Here is a 12422-nt window from a genome sequence, read left to right as displayed (position 1 = left end):
TAGGGCTGGGCCGAAGAGAGGCTGGCGGAAGGCAGAGCTGGGCCCTGGGAGTGACCAAGGGGACTCCGGCCCTGGGTGACACGTGGGGCTGTGTCCCTGGAAAGGGGCGATGAGTCCCCGTTTTGAGTCCTGTCCCTGACAGCTTCAGAAATGTGATTTTTGACATCACTCCTGGAGACGAGGCAGGAAAATTCGAAGTCAACGCCAAGTTCCTGGGTGTGGACATGGAGCGATTTCAGCTTCACTATCAGGTGAGGGGACTGTCGCCAGCCCTCGGGACACCTGTGGGCCTCCGGTGCGCTGCCTAATGACCGCAGACCGGCCTTGATGACCGCAGCTCTGCTCCCTACCCGGTCAGTGGCATCTATTCCTGAGAGAAGGGTGCGTCAGCCCCAGGTCCTCTGTCCCCAGGCCCTGCCGCAGCCCCCGGTTCTGAGCATCAAGCGGGATTAGTATCTGAAGCCCCCTCGCGTGTCAGGGACTACCTGTCACCTTGTGTAAGCCTCGCCCCAGCTCTGAAGCACGTTGCCCGTTTTACAGGCTCTGTAGCTAAAGGGTTAGAAGCCACGCGCGTCAGGCCGGCGCTCAGGGAGGCGGTGATTTTAAACCCACCGGTTTCCACTCTGCTCTTGGGCCTTTTGAATGAGAAAATGTTGGGCCCTGGCTCTGCTTGAATCAACACTGGTCGAGTCCCCGTCCCTGTCCCTGTCCCTTGGCCTTGGTTTCCCACCTGGGACGTGGGGTTTCAGTGCCCACTGCAGTGGCCCCTGCCTGGCATGGGGAAGAGGCCTCCAGCTCCCCTTGCCCTGCGCTCCCTCCTAGGACCTCCTGCAGCTCCAATATGAGGGTGTGGCTGTCATGAAACTCTTCAGCAAGGCCAAGGTCAACGTCAACCTGCTCATCTTCCTTCTCAACAAGAAATTCTTCCAGAAGTGACAGGCAGTGGGTGCTGCCCGCCTGCCTTCCCTGGCTGGATGCTTTCCCCGCACTCACTGCTCCGCTTCCTGCAGACCCAGGGCTCGCGCTGGGCCAGTCTCGGGGCCACGGGCAGGGGCGCCAAGTGGCCAAGTCGGCCTTGCCCCAGAGTCTGGCTGTGCGGCTTGGAGGTCCTGGAACCCCACTGTTTCTGAGCAAGATGGCAGGGCGTGAACCTCAGTGGGCAGAACCCTGCCCTCCAGCCTGGGGAGGCCCTGCTGCGGGTCTGCTGCTGCCCCCGCGTGGTCACCTCAATATTGCATGCACTGCTCCCGACCAGCCCTCAGGCTCCCTAGGCCCGCCCCCACTTGGGCAGCCGGGGGTCCCTGCCCTGCTGAGGCCCAGGAGGAGGCAGAGGCAGCTGACCCTCCATCCCCTCAGGTCCCATCCCTTTGTTTACGGGTGTGTCTTCTATGGGGGTCACTAGAGTATTTATTCTCCCTCGACCAGCCCTGCGCTTGGCATAACTGTGCAGCCTGAATCATGGTGTGAATTCTTTCACCTCTGAGCTCCGAGTGCTCATGTCCTTGTTCACACTAATACCGTGCCAACCTCATTCCTTGTGCTTGAGGTCACCTTAGGCCAGGGCTTCGGCCTTGTTCTCTGAGCTCCAGACGCAGAGAGCTGCCTTCCCTTTTCTCTTCCACCCGCGGGACACGCACAGAGCAGTTTCCACAGATCTGCAGTCTTGCCTCTGGCCGCACATCTACCAATTCCTGTCCCTGTTGCCTTTCTGATTCCATTTTAATAAAAGCAGCTGTTACCCCACATCTGTTTTTAACCCCTTACTTCATTTGCTCCAGGACGGGCCTCCACGTCTGGGACACGGTGTCCCTGAGAGCTGGGGCGTCCTTCCTGCACCTCCCACAGCCCCCCCGCCTCCTCTGCTGGGGGGACCACTCTGCCCGCCCAAGCTCGTAAACGCTTAATGAGATGTGGCGTTTATGCCTCTCTTCCCTCCCTGGGGACAGAAGGGGGAGGAATTCTTAGGTTCTGATTCTGTTTTATCAGCCATCTGAAGGCTGAAGCCAAGAGGAAGAGAACACAGTCCAGGGTCCACCCGCCCTCGCACATTTCCAGCAGGTTCTGTGCCTGAGCCGTGGGTGACAGCACCCAAGGGGCTTGAGCCACCGCTCCTTAGGCCCTCACTGCAGGTTCTATGCTCTAATCCAAGTCCCCTTCCCATGAGGATGCCCCTTCCGTCCCTCCCTGTCAGGGGGAACAGGGCACACCCCTGCCCCAGCATCTGAGCTCCCAGGCAGCCCCGCTGGGCCCCACAGGTTTGCCCGGTGCAGCCCGCCTCTGCACTGCCTTCCATTCTGTCACTCAGGATTTGTCTTGCTGTCACATTCAATCTCAGTCACATCCTTTCCCCCCTTCACATGCCACAGCAAAGACTTCAAGTACTGCCTGCTCTGGGTGACAGTGACACATACCAGTGGATCCAAGTTTCTACACATGATCAGTCATCATTAAAAATCTCACACTCGCAAAGGACTCCAGCACTGTCCCCCTGTGACACCCCCACAAGCACATGACCTCGGCCGCATGCAGCACACAGGAATGTCACCACAGCCAGCTGAGGGCCTGTCGGGTGGAATGTTGATGCCCCACAACTCTGCAAAGGTGTGTCACCCTCTGCTTAACATGATGACACAGGCACGTGAGGTGGGTAACTGCCCACGACTACACAGCTGTGTAGTCAGGCCCCCCACTCAGAATTCATAGCACTTTTCTCTGAAAGGAACATTTCCACTTCCTTCACCCCACTTTCAAGTCTACGCCCCCTCCTGCACCCTAAGTGATGGTCCCTGAGCTTTTTTTAATCAATGTCCTTTCCTAACCTTCAATGCTCCATCTGAGGTACAGGCGTGGGTGGGGCACACACAGTGCTACCTCTGGAGGACAATTGGCAACATAAATGGAAGTGCAGGGCGCCAGGACAACTCAATGGGGAAAGAGTTGTCAGCAAATGGTGCTCGGACAACTGGACAGCCACGTAGGAAAGAAGGACGTTGGATCCCTATCTCACACCATATACAAACTTATACAGATCATAGACCTAATTAAAGTAAATTAATTAAACGCATCATAGACCTAAATGTAAGAGCTAAAATTATCAAACTCTTAAAACAGATACAAATTTTCATGACTTTGGATTAGGCGAAGGTTTCTTAGGACAACAAGAAGCACAAGCAACAGGAGAAAAAACAGGTAAATCAGTCTTGATCAAAGTTATAACCTTGTGCTTCAAAGGACACCTTCCAGAAAATGAAAAGACAGCAGACAAAATGGGAGAAAATATTTATAAGTCATGTATCTGACAAGGGACTTGTATCCAAGATGTATAAAGAACTCTTCTTACGACTCAAAAATAAGACAACCCAATTAAATGGGCAAAGAATTTGGGTTCCCATTTCTCCAAAGTGGAGGTCTGAATGGCTAATAAGCACATGAAAAAATGCTTCAGAATCACTGGATATTAGCAAGTGCAAATCAAAATCATGAAATCCCACGTCACCCCACTAGGATGGCTAAAGCAAAACAGGTAACCAGATGTTGGTGAGGATGCGGAAAAATTACAACTCAGACTGCTAGGAGGTTGTGAGATGGTGCAGCCACTTTGGAAAACAGTCTGGCAGTTCCTCAAACTGAAACATAGAGTCACCATATGACCCAGCAACTCCGCTCCTAGGTATAAACCTGAGAAAATTGAAAGCATATGTCCACACAAAAGCCTGTACTTGTGTACAGGCTTTTGTGTGGACATATGCTTTCAAATGTTTATAGCGTCATTATTCATAATAGGCAAACAGTGGAAACAACCCAAATGTCCATCACTGAGAATAGATAAAAAGTGGTCCACCCGCAGAATGGACTATTACTCAGCCATCAAAAGGAACCAAGTACTGACACCTGCTACAACATGGCAGAACTTCGAAAATATTGTGCTAAGTGAAAGGCAGATACCAAAGGCCACAGGCTGTATGATTCCTTTAATACGAAATGTCCAGAATAGGTAAAATCTGTAGGAACAGAAAGTAGATTTGTGGTTACCAGGGCCTGGGGAAGGGAGACAGAGGAGGGTGATTGCTGATGGGTGTGTCTTTTCTTTTGGGGTGATGAAAGATGTCCTGTAACAGAGTGATGGCTGCACAGCTCTGCAAATACAGTAAAAACCACTCATTTGTATACTTTAAAAGGGTGCATTTTATGGTACGTGAATAATATTTTAATAAAGCTGTTATTTCTTTTAATGTAAGTGGACATACTGAGCAAGGAAGTTTTCCTCTGGATACCTCTGGATGAGGGGTCGGAGAGCTCTGGAGTATTTGTGGCAGGATCGTTTGTAAGGGCAGTGATTGTAGTAGGGCAGCCAGACCCCACGGAACATTACGTAGCCAATAGCAGTGATGAGCTACCTCTGTGTCCCGATGCGAAAAGCTGTCGATGGTACATATCGTTTGGAAGAAACCTGGCAGAGGTCACCTTTGGGGAGTAGCAATGAGGGGGTATCTTTCTGTGCTGTGCTTACAATGGGCTTCTATTAATCTCACGGAAAGGAACGCCAACACACACTTTGGCCCTAGAACCGGGTGTGAACCACAGCGAGGAGTGGCGTGTCCCTTGAGTGGCGGCAGTGCTGCCTGGAGGGGGACCCACCAGTTGTTCCTTAGAAACTTCCAACCAGCCGCCTGTCATTTTACCCCTGAATCGAATATGAAAAAAATGGAGTTTACATTTTCTAGGTCTTTTCCATCTCATTTTTCTAGCAACTACTTGCTACTGTATTTTATGAAAATATCAGTCCCTAACAGAGAAATTTTTTAAAAAGTCGTCCTTTACTATAGACAGTGTGAAAAGAACCATTCTAGAGGGCATGCTTTTAGTAAAGTGACCTAAGAATTCACACTGTTGAATTAAATAGACTGGTTGAGTAGCTGAGGTCACACAGTATACACAATGTTCAATTCTGCTTTCTTCATTTAGCTATGAAAAAAATTTTCCATGTCTTTAAAATTCCTTCCAAACATTAATGTCTATAATAAAGCTCATATATTTAATGTAGTGAACTTTCCTACACTGTGGAAATGATTTTCCATTTTCACTATTATAAATAATTCTGTAACAGATATCTCTGTGTACAAAAGCTTCATTTACACTTTTACTTATCTCTTTCGAATACAGTGCTAAAACAGAAATGACTAGATCAGAAAGCATTAGCTTTAAAAAAATGTTTTTCCTGTTTATGATACATATTCATGGTAGAAAATTCAGAAACTATTTTAAAAGTGAAAAAAATTCATGACACCATCACAAAAGGATAACCCCTTGTAACGTTTCGATGTATTTTCTTCCAATCATGTGTCAGAATCACACTATGCATCTTATTTTGTAACCAGCTTTCTCCATTTACCATTGCAGACATTTTCCCACCTTAAGAGGATGTACCATAAATTACTTAATCCATCTGCTATAAAATAAACCATGTAGATGGCTTAAGTTTTTATATAAAAGGATGCTATGTTGCAAATCATCTGTGGAGCTTTTTCCCTGGGTCTGTTCCTCGAGGGAAGTGACCTTCCCTCCCTCATGTGACTGGGGGGGTGTGTGTGAGTGATCTGCGGAGTCACCCCCCAACCAGTGTACTGGTGCCTTGGGCTCAGGTGCCATAGCAGACACTGGACTGCCTTCCGCTCTGCTGTGGGAATTTGGATTTGGGCGGCACCAAATCCAAATTCCCTTGGGAAGGGAAGCCAACTGGAGATGGCCCTCAGTTTCCGGCACCGGGACCCCCCGAGGGGTCAGCATATCACCTTTCCCATGTCAAGTCGTCTCCCTCCTTACAACCCTGAGTGCTACTTGGCATCTCTGACAAATCCTCCTCTGAAGTTCCTCGGCAGGCACTCTGCTTTGTCCTTTACCAGGAAGCTGTGGGGACAGAGCCCCAGAGAACAGTTTCCGGGCTCTCGGCCTCACGTGGAAAGGTGCTGGCTCGGGAGGTAGATGGCCGTCAGCTGTGGCTAGTTAGTCATCAGCTGTAACCAGTGAGCCATTAGCCACTGATAGAACTGCCGTGGCTACGCTAGTGGGGTTGGTTGGTTGGCAGAGAAGTAGACGGCAGGTTGCGGATCGCGTGGCTCCTGCTTCCTGTGTCTCCAACCCAGCCGCCAGCGAGAATATAGTGGTATGACTCCCCTATCTATGGCTCCGTGGGTGTTCCTTTTTGGCCTCACCATGTCCTGCGTTGTGGTGTGGGGAGCGGGACCAGAGGCCCCGCATGACAGATGCCTGCCTGACGACGTGTCCTTGTACCTAAGTCTGCGTTTCCTTGGACTATTTCTAGAAGGGACGTCGCTGTGGCAAAGGGTAAGCACTTCATACAGGAGCTTTTAAAATGTGACCTAGTGTCCTCCAGAGAGTCTGTACTGATGGCAGAGAGACAGGGCCCGGCGGGGGGCAGAGAAGTGTGTGCCCAGTGGGCCAGGAAGGCGCCCAGCAGGACCCTTGGGAATCAGTGCGAACCTGCCCTTTGGGGGCCTGGGGAGCCCCTCAGATGCCTTTCCACCACTGAAGTGCAAGAGGGCACCTTTCTCCAAAAGGAAAACACGGATTGCCAAACACAGTGTGGTACCCAGGACGGGATCCTGGGCCAGAAAACAGGGCTTTCATGGGAAAACTGGTGAAATGGAACAAAGCCTGGGGTTTAGTTAACAGTATCATGTTAATATTTGTTTCTTAGTTTTAACAAATGCAATGCGAGATGTTAAGAAGACTGTGCGAGGGGCACACAGGGACTCTCTGTACTGTCTTTTGCCACTTTTGTGTGAATTTAAAACTTCCAAAATTACAAGTTTATTTAAAACTGTATTGCACCAATTTACAGTCCCGCTAAAAGGGCCCAGAAATGGCAGTGTTACTGTGACCTTACCAGCAGCAAGTATTTTTAAAACGTCAGTCCTTTGACAAATATTTATGAAGTGCCCTCTCAGACATGCCCGGCACTGCCTGAGGTCCTTGGGCTCCGTCACTGAACAAGGCAGACACACAGCGATGCCCTCACAGGGCTGACAGCGTGGTGGGAAAGACAGACACCTCAGTGTGTGGGCAGTTATAAATAAACGCTTTGGCAAAAAGGAAGAGCAGACGGTGAAGGAACGGAATGAGCGGTGGGCTGCAGCTTGAAATAGGGTGTCGGAGGGGTTTCATGCAGGAGCCCGCTCAGTGATGCCTGAGGAGGTGAAGAGGTAACCAAGTGGACATCTGCACGAAAGGTTTGAGAGGCAAGGTGGAAAGACACACCACGTGTAGCCTCGCAGCGGCCATACTAGGTGTGGCAGGGACCCTCCCCTCCAACCCCTCTTTACTCCAAGGCATTTCCCAGAACCCCTTGCAGGTAGGCGGGACTCTATGACTAGCTCGAGCCAATGAGATGTGAGTGGAAGTGTAGTGTGTCAGTTCCAGGTTTGGCAAAACACATGCCTCTCTGGTCTCCCTTTCCCTGGTGTGGCACGTGGCAGCTGCACGATGGTAGTGCCGCCATCAGCCTGGGTCCCTGGGTGACTGTGGAGCAGAGCCTTCCCTGCTAACGCATGGGTGACACGTGTCATGAGCTGGGTCACCAGCTGGTGGCGCCCTGGAGAGACAGCCACTGTCTGGCACTGAGACGCTTACTGTGTTAAGCTACGGAGACTTGGGGACACAACTTAGCCCACCTGGCTGGATACAGAAGGACGTGGCTCCTGCTCTGTATTAACTGAGCCAGGTGTTAACGGGAAGAAAGCTAGAGCATGGTTGTTTAAATCTCTTTGATAATTAGAAAATGCAGCAGACTGTTTCCTAAGATGGCCAGCACAAAACCTCTCATCGGCTGTGCTCTTCTATCGTGGCATTGCCACCTCCACATCTTGTCCCACTGGAAGGGCTCTAGGGCAATCACACGCACAGAGCTGTCACCTCCTGTGACAACACTGCCTTCTTCTGGAACACCTCCTGAAGGACCTGCCTGGGGCGCTTCGTGAGGAGATGTCACTCTTCCCAGAAACAGGCCCGTGGTGGTTTGCTTGGTTGGCTCCTTTGCTTCATCGCAGATTTACTTGTGAGCAGACAAAGCACCATGAACATTCTGCTCTGTTAACGAGAACCTTTCAGGGTTGGGGTCCATGTTCTCAGACGTCGTAGGAGTTTGTTGAGGTCGGCAAATGTGTCTGCTAACCCCTTCGCTGTGTGTTTTCTTGGGCATCCTTCTCCTATGGTTTCCTTTTCTCCTGCCTCTGCCTCGGCTGTGTGCTGCTGCTCCAGGTCTGTCATCTCCCCACGGGGCACTTCCTCAGAAACCCCCTGGAAGAGTCCCCCAGTGTCGTCCTCACCCACCCTCAGCCGCGGCCTTGGTGATGTTGGCATCCTTTGCGCTACCATATTGCGATGGCTTCGAGATGGCTTCGATGTCCCTAGTGACAGAACTGTGTTGGCTCCATCATCCTCTTATGGAACCAGCACTTAACGCTATCCGTCGTCCACTGAAACGTCCTTATGTGACGCGGGGCTGCATCTTACAGTTTTTGATATTTGTGCACATGGCGAAACGCTACCACAGTCAGTCAGTCTGGTTAAAGCCCATCACCACCCAGCGCTACGAATGTTTGCCTTTGTGATGAGAAGTGCTTCTCAATCTAGAATGCATACATTCAATCACCTATGAATCGCGTTAGGACGCACGTCGTGATTAGCAGGCCTGGAGCGGGCTGAGTTCTCAGCTGTTCTGCAGTCTCGCAGGGGATGCCCACACCCACCCCAGTAGTCGGGCCCGGTGACCCCTGCTTTCTTCTGTAACCTTCCCAAATGTTTGCGTGGAGCTCAAGTCTGCAGTTTGGAAAACGGATCTTTCCCTCCTCTTAAAGACTGGAGCTTCCTATTTCCACCTCCAGTCTTCTGGCTCCTCTTCTTTTCTCCAAAATTCCTCACAGACGGGGCCCAGGCCCCCACAGCATGTGCACACGCTCCCTCCGTGCAGCCGCTGAACTTGACAGGGTGGAGACAGGAAGTCACGGAAATGGGCTGTATATTCCAGTCTCACCTTTCTACACTTTGGTTCTTTTATTTCCACCATAAATATCTGTCTTAGGAAAGAAAAGAGGAGTTGGGAACCGTGGTCCCTCTGTCATTTGTCACTAGCACTCCATCTGCTTCAGCCCAGGACTATTTTTTGGCCCTTCTGTGATACTTTTGTTCCAAATATGACCTCCCCCGACCCCTGCCATGAGAGAGAAAACTCCGAGATGGTCGCCCTGTGCCAGGCCTCGGGCCTCCTGGTACCAACGGGTCTGCACCTCCTCGCACTGGCCCGCGGTTACGTGGTCCTGCCCCCCGGAAGGAGAGGCGCTCTGTTGCTAGGAACCATACGCACATCGTCACATTCTCTATTGGCATCTTCATAGCGCCTTATGGGTAGCGCCCTCACATTGCCACTGAGGAAACCGAGGCTCAGAGAGGGTCAGTGACGCACCTGAGGTCACACAGCTGGAAATGACTGAGCTGAGACTGAAGCTCAGCTCTGCCTGACCACCCTTCTCTCCTGGCTTTGTCTACACCTGAGCAATGCCGAGGTCCCCGTGGGACCATACAGGACCTCTGGGTGCCCTTTCCTGCTTCATGAGCACTTCCGACACTGAATTCAAGAGGTATTGTCCTAACTGTGCCCTGAGTCTCACTCCCCTCCAGTGTCCCTGCGACCACCCTGTCAGGGCTCTCTTCCTGGGCAGCAGTGGAACTACTTTCGCCCTGGCCCTGGACTGGGCACAGACAGGCCCTTCCTGCTGTCTGCTGGTGACCACGGTCCTTAACCCCTCTGAGCTTTGCATTTGTCACCTGTAACGTGCCTGACGGGCTATCTGTCGTGTGATGATGAAAACTGTATCTTGCCTTTCAGAGCATGTCGCATAAAGCTGGGAGGGGGGGTGGAACAGAACAAACTTGAACCCTGTTTATCCCTGATTTCTTCTCTTTCTCACGGGCCAGGCCTAAGGCAGCCTCTCACTGCCTGCCCTCCTCCCCCTGCACCCCGGGCGGGGCTGGGGTGTGTGAGACAGAGGGCTTGCGACTTCCCAGCCCTTCCGAGAGGAAGAGGGGGCTGAAGCACACCCCGTTCCCTGTGGAGTCTGGGGGTCTGCCCAGTGTGTGCAGCGAATGCGAATGGAGATCTGGGGGAGAACCGGTGTCTGCAAGAAGCCAGCAGGCAGCTGGGCCCTCCGAGGCAGGGCTCAGTGTGGACCAGCACAGCGCCTACCCCCTGTCACCCTCAGCACCCTGTCATGGTGCCCAGGAAGTACTTGTGGCATGAAAGTGCTCGTTCTGAAGGGCTGAGCCCATGGGAGAAGCGACAGAAGGAAGGCTGCGTCCTAGGATCACAGGTCCACAGACCTGCTGGCTATGTGGTTGGGTGGGTGAACGGCCTCAGAGGAGAAAAGGTGGACCTTCCTATTGAAGGAAACCTTTGTCAAACCCCAGGCAACCTAAAAATAAATGTAAAACTATCGAATAGAAATCATGAAATACAGTGGAGCACTACAGCTTTGAGAACGCAGACGCCCAGGATGGGCGAGGGGCTGCCAGGCTGCCCCTCCGCCGGGGTCCTCCATCTGGCTGGGGGGGTGCAGCTCTACCCACCAGCTTCTCCCCACCCCACCCCTCCCCCTGGCCCCACCCTCAGTGTTGCCTTTCCGCAGAGGCTCTTGGCAGATGGGCAGGTCCTCATCCCCTCCTGTCACCCCTTGAAAGATGTTTAACCTGGCCTTTTGTCCCCCCCAGCCCCTGTCCGGCCCCCGCCAGGCCTCAAAGACAGTCTGATGCGTGTCGTACAGGCGTGTGACCAGCTCACTTACACCCTCGCTAACAGGCTTGCTGAGCCGTGGAGGCGCCCCGCCTCTGTACCTGTCACAAGCAGGGTGGCAGAGGGAGCCTTGAGCTTTGTCACCCTGCTCCTTTACTGTCTCCCCGCCTCCCCTGGTATCAGTGGTGCCGGGGCCCCTTCCTGTGCCCTCCAGGTACCCAGCCTCTGGTTGCTTAGCAATGGCGTGCCTTGTCCCCGTCCTCAGCCTCAGAGCGTCCCTTGTAGCTGTAGTAGCAGCCACAGCAGGGAGAGCCAGGCTGGACGTACAGCAGCTGCTGCTGACAGGGAACGAGCCCCAGAACAGGCCCGTGTGTGAAGCCCACGACTCCGCCTTCACACTCAGGTCCCACACTGACTCTTGGAAGGCCCTGCCATGCTCCCCTGTCCCCCGCTTCTGCCTGCGTGCTGGCTCCCCCGCCCGCTTGGGCTTCTCACCCCACTTGTCTGCCTTTCTGTCTGCCCATCTGCTGCTGGAGTCTCTCCCTCTGTTGGGGCTCAGGCCCTTGGCCTTTTGTCCATCCTGTAACCCCACATCCACGCGGCGGCCGCTGGGGTCTCTGCAGTGGCCCCGGCTCTCTTTGGGCCCCTCTTGTGCACACTGTGTAATTTCCAGTCTCCCCTTCACTGACACAGTCCCCTTACTCACCAGCTCCAAGGGCTGGCCCCCACATTGCCAGCAACCATGATCACACGGCTTGTTACCACCTCTCTAGGAAAGGCCTGTGGGGGGAGGGGTCACAGACGAGCACCCCACCCCTCACTCCTGCTCTCCTCACTTAGCCTGCCCTGGATGTCAGCGCCAGTGGAAACTGACCTTCATCTTCTGGCAAATGAGAGGAGGCCTAGGCCCAGAAAATAAAGCACGTCTTTCCAGCCCCTCAGCTACAAGGTCAGGGCCCCAGGAGAAGCCCCTGACCAGGTTCAGTCCTGTGATGTCAGGAACCTGCCCCCCCCCCACCGGAATAGCGCTCCCAGCCCCCAGCTGACAGCAGCCCCAGTCTCCCTGTGTCCACCTGACTTGACCTCTTTACCTGCATTCCCTGCCACCCTACTCCTTCAGTCTGACAGTATTGTCTGGGGGTTAAGAACCAGAATGAGGGCGCAGTCGGCAGAGACAGCTGAGAGGAAAGACTGGCCGAGCACGGGGACGTGGGGTGGTGCCCAGCTCCCAGGAAGGCCGGTTGCAGGGATGCTGAAATGAGGACATGAGGGAGGCTGAGGGAGGGGCCTGCATTCTGCCTTCGGAGTGGAGCCGGGGGAGCAGGTAAATGGCAGATGGAACAGAGGAGGCAGGAGGCGGGACCGAGTGACCTCACCCAAACCCTGTAGTCTGCTGCTATTGCAACCTGGCGAGGCTCCCAGCTCTCCTGGGTCCCCAAGTAGGAGAGCTTTTTATAGTTCACTCCCCAACTTGGGTTTGAATAATTAAACAAGATGGACAGAAATAGCAGCGGGACAGCAAGGGAGGTTATTTTGGGGTTTTCTGGAACACAGAGGGCTCCTGGACTGCACCTCACCCTTGCAGGGGGAGGAGCCAGCATGAAGGCCCATGGGAGAT

The 12422-nt window shown here is 53.1% G+C and overlaps 1 protein-coding gene across 2 annotated transcripts in view; it reads left to right on the top strand.

Annotated features, from left to right (window-relative positions):
• Positions 1 to 1738, top strand: part of IQGAP3 (IQ motif containing GTPase activating protein 3) — a 35322-nt gene extending 33584 nt beyond the window's left edge. For both annotated transcript variants that reach the window (XM_033094013.1, XM_033094012.1), the window contains exons 37-38: positions 143 to 251; positions 823 to 1738. In XM_033094013.1, coding sequence (XP_032949904.1) covers positions 143 to 251; positions 823 to 936 — 223 coding nt within the window. In that variant the 3' untranslated portion in view covers positions 937 to 1738. The remainder of the gene's footprint in view (positions 1 to 142; positions 252 to 822) is intronic.
• Positions 1739 to 12422: the final 10684 nt, after the last annotated feature.

The sequence above is a fragment of the Rhinolophus ferrumequinum genome, chromosome 22 (genome assembly GCF_004115265.2).
Source record: "Rhinolophus ferrumequinum isolate MPI-CBG mRhiFer1 chromosome 22, mRhiFer1_v1.p, whole genome shotgun sequence".
Classification (NCBI taxonomy): Eukaryota; Metazoa; Chordata; class Mammalia; order Chiroptera; family Rhinolophidae; genus Rhinolophus; species Rhinolophus ferrumequinum.
The sequence above is the reverse complement of the archived record's forward strand: the minus strand, read 5'-3'. Positions and strand labels throughout refer to the sequence as shown.